The sequence below is a fragment of the Oncorhynchus mykiss genome, chromosome 7, assembly GCF_013265735.2.
Source record: "Oncorhynchus mykiss isolate Arlee chromosome 7, USDA_OmykA_1.1, whole genome shotgun sequence".
NCBI lineage: Eukaryota > Metazoa > Chordata > Actinopteri > Salmoniformes > Salmonidae > Oncorhynchus > Oncorhynchus mykiss.
Genome location: NC_048571.1, coordinates 11,444,244 through 11,446,610, shown reverse-complemented (window position 1 = coordinate 11,446,610; position 2,367 = coordinate 11,444,244). Strand labels below are relative to the sequence as shown.

The window sequence follows — 2,367 nt, the reverse complement described above, 5'->3', positions numbered from 1 at the left end:
CTTGAACTCAATCGAAAATCTCTGGAGAGACCTGAAAATGTAATCAATTTTAAGGCTGTAACATACCAACATTTGGCAAAAGTCAAGGGGTCTGAATACTTTCCGAATGCACCATATAACCTAATTATTTAGAAAATCTAATTCAGGGTTCCTTTTGCATAATCCAGAAATTGGTTATTGTACTGTATGAAACCACTTAGGACTTTGGTGGCAACTGGCTGTCTGGCGGCAACTGGCTGTCTGGCTCCCTCTAGTCGTGCGCCTGTGAAGAACTGGGTGGGCGGTGTCGTCGAATATTTAAAAAGTCTAAACAAGTTGTCAATGAGGAGGAAGGAAATATAAAACCTCATCTTCCACGTCGCCAGGGTTGTATTCACCAGCTATCAACAGAAGGACGGGATGGCTTGCTCTGACAGCTGCCAGTGCCTCGGCGAAAGGGGACAAAGAAGCATCCTTTACAGCATTTTGAAAAACGACAACCAACCGAATCAGCATTCACAGGGGCGGGAGAGGTTCGCGGTCCCGCAACAGCAGCCTTGTTCGTGTGGATCTAAGAAGAAAGTGGTTCTCCGTTCTCCCCAGACAACGTGTAAAGCAGCGTCGGTAGCGCTTTTAAAAACGCTGAAGTTTGTTAAAAATGTACATTGTTTTCGGAAACTTCCAGCGGAGGACCAGTTACAGCTCGTGCGCAACGGCTGGGCTCAGCTGCTCGTTTTGGGCATGGCGCAGGACTTGATCGACTTCGAGACGGTGGAGACGCCAGAACTCAGTATGTTACAGAACATACTAACCAGCGGACAAGGAAGACAGGAGACCGCGCACGGGCGCAGTGGCCAAGGCGTTTCTCTCACTGATGTCCAAGGAATAAAAATGTTTTTGAATAAATGTTGGGGACTGGACATCAGCACCAAAGAATATGCATATTTAAAGGGAGCCATTCTCTTCGATCCAGGTTTGTTAAACAAATGGTTTTATAGTGTATTTACTAGTTTTATTATTATTAGCAAGCCTATTATTATCATTATAGTTGTTTTTGTTATTATTTTTTAGAATAATAATGATCATCATTATCATTATTATTATTATTGTTTTGATCATTATTATCATTATTATTAGTAGCCTATTATTATTATTTTATGAATGGGCTATTATTAACTATGCGAGTATTTTTGACTCGTTTGAGTTCACCTTAATAGTTCCTGATTTTAACTTCCATTTTATTCTCTCCTTAGACATTGCAGAGCTCCGGTGTCAAAGCTACATTCAGGCACTGCAGAGCGAAGCGCATCAAGCCCTTAGTGAATATGTGAAAGTCACTCACCGAAGAGACTCTACAAGGTTCACTAAACTATTCATCGCGCTCTCCATGCTACGGTCCATCAATGCAAACGTCGTGGCTGGACTTTTCTTCAAACCTGTCATCGGCACGGTCAGCATGAATGAACTTCTGCTCGAGATGTTTTACGGAAAATAGACTGAATAAACTGTTTAAAGACTGAACACAGACAGAGCTGTGGGCTGGACTGGAGGCTGAACAGAATAACAACAGGCAGGTGTAAACTGTAGGGTTGCTAGCCATATGTATTTATTTTGCTATAACACATCCTATTTTTGTCAAATAAAAGTGTTTGCTGAACTTTGCATGTGGTTATTTCAGTTTATTCAATATTATTTGATTGCAATACATTATTTGGATAATGCTGACATAGCCGCATAATACATTGAATCTTATTTGATTGCTATTGTAACCAGGGACCCTCTGCACACATCTACAACTGCCTCCCACCAAGCATCGTTACCCATCGCTCCACAACAGCCGCGGCCCTTACAGAGCAAGGGGAACAACTACTTCAAGGTCTCAGAGCGAGTGACGTCACCGCACCCCGCTAACTAGCGATCCGTTTCACATCGGTTACACAATACATTACCTGGATAATGCTGGCAGTGATAATGCATTACTGTGTTTCACCTGAAGAGGGCAATGCTCACCCACAAACCGAAGAGAGAATTTGAGTCAGTCTAGAAAAATACATTTCCATTCATGCAGACATTGACAACTACATCAATCCCAAGGCTTTTAGCACTCCCATCGGTCCTGAACTGTCTAGGTTGTAAACTGCTTTATGAGGTACTGTGAATATGTTAAAAACAGAAGTAGTGCTAGTAGTGTTTCTAATACTATGCATTCATTCAACACGCCTCCAGACACCAATGACGTAGCATCTCAGGGCAGGTCATTGGACTGGGTCGGTCCCTTAGGAGGGGCTGCTGTACCATCTAGTGAGGGTGAGGTGGGTCACAACACGTGTCTGGTGCCAACCAGTGTCAGGATAAGACCAGGCTGTTAGGATACCCACACCACATGCC

General features: G+C 43.1%; 1 protein-coding gene across 1 annotated transcript; it reads left to right on the top strand.

Moving 5' to 3' along the window:
* The first annotated feature begins 290 nt into the window (after positions 1-290).
* LOC110495462 (nuclear receptor subfamily 0 group B member 1-like) lies at positions 291-1,630 on the top strand. Its single transcript, XM_021570735.2, has 2 exons — positions 291-952; positions 1,233-1,630. Exons 1-2 carry the CDS (start codon positions 400-402, stop codon positions 1,472-1,474), a joined length of 795 nt encoding a protein of 264 aa, XP_021426410.2. The 5' UTR covers positions 291-399; the 3' UTR covers positions 1,475-1,630.
* The last annotated feature ends 737 nt before the right edge of the window (positions 1,631-2,367 follow it).

Excerpts from the sequence above, each read along its gene's own strand:
- LOC110495462 (XM_021570735.2), top strand. The coding sequence starts at position 400 with ATGGCTTGCTCTGACAGCTGCCAGTGCCTCGGCGAAAGGGGACAAAGA. Across the intron at positions 953-1,232 it reads AGCCATTCTCTTCGATCCAG|ACATTGCAGAGCTCCGGTGT; the intron begins GTTTGTTAAACA and ends TTCTCTCCTTAG.